Source organism: Aphanomyces invadans (genome assembly GCF_000520115.1).
Source record: "Aphanomyces invadans strain NJM9701 unplaced genomic scaffold supercont1.5, whole genome shotgun sequence".
Classification (NCBI taxonomy): Eukaryota; Oomycota; class Saprolegniomycetes; order Saprolegniales; family Verrucalvaceae; genus Aphanomyces; species Aphanomyces invadans.
The window spans coordinates 36917-37498 of record NW_008580150.1 but is presented as its reverse complement, the minus strand read 5'-3'; the positions used below and the strand labels follow the sequence as shown (position 1 = coordinate 37498).

The 582-nt window shown below is 55.0% G+C and overlaps 1 protein-coding gene across 1 annotated transcript in view; it reads right to left on the bottom strand.

The window, feature by feature from the left end:
* Positions 1-467: 467 nt before the first annotated feature.
* H310_03175 (hypothetical protein) overlaps positions 468-582 on the bottom strand; it is a gene marked incomplete at both ends in the record, with an annotated part of 540 nt that continues 425 nt past the window's right edge. The window contains one exon of the mRNA XM_008866962.1: positions 468-555. Coding sequence (XP_008865184.1) covers positions 468-555 — 88 coding nt within the window. The remainder of the gene's footprint in view (positions 556-582) is intronic.

Genomic DNA, 582 nt, shown 5'->3' with positions numbered 1-582 from the left:
TTCTAAGTCAAACCTTCTAAGCGACTCTCCAGGGTCGAGGGAGATCCGCTTGATGGGCATCATCGTCATAGCATCACAAAATTCGTTTCAGCATTTGACGCACAATTTGCAACATGAGATGAGCATGTCCGATCTCATGTCCTCCTTTCGTTGCGAATGGATCCACCTGCTCTAGACATGCGTCCCCGAGTAAGTGTCGACATGCGTTGGAGCAGTGAATGACCTCAAGTGCCCACCTTGGACTCACCAGCGCCACCTCGTGGTTGATACATGGAGTTATCTGACGAACGATGGGATGCATGAGCTCCGTACGACCAGCGGTGCGCCCGCGGCATTACCGTTTATCGTGGTGTCGCCCGCGCCAAGAAGCTTCGCGAGTGACTCGTGGGCAAGGATGACATGGAGAACATCGGTCTCGCCATGAACATCAAGCAACCCATCCAGGCGAACGAAATCGAACGCATGTATTACGTGGAGATCGCCAGCGGGTCCAACTGCATCACTGTCGACGACATGATCGACACGACCGGGGCGGTGGGCAAGACGCCGCAGCTCCTGTCCGACCGCGGTTGGGCGTTTATT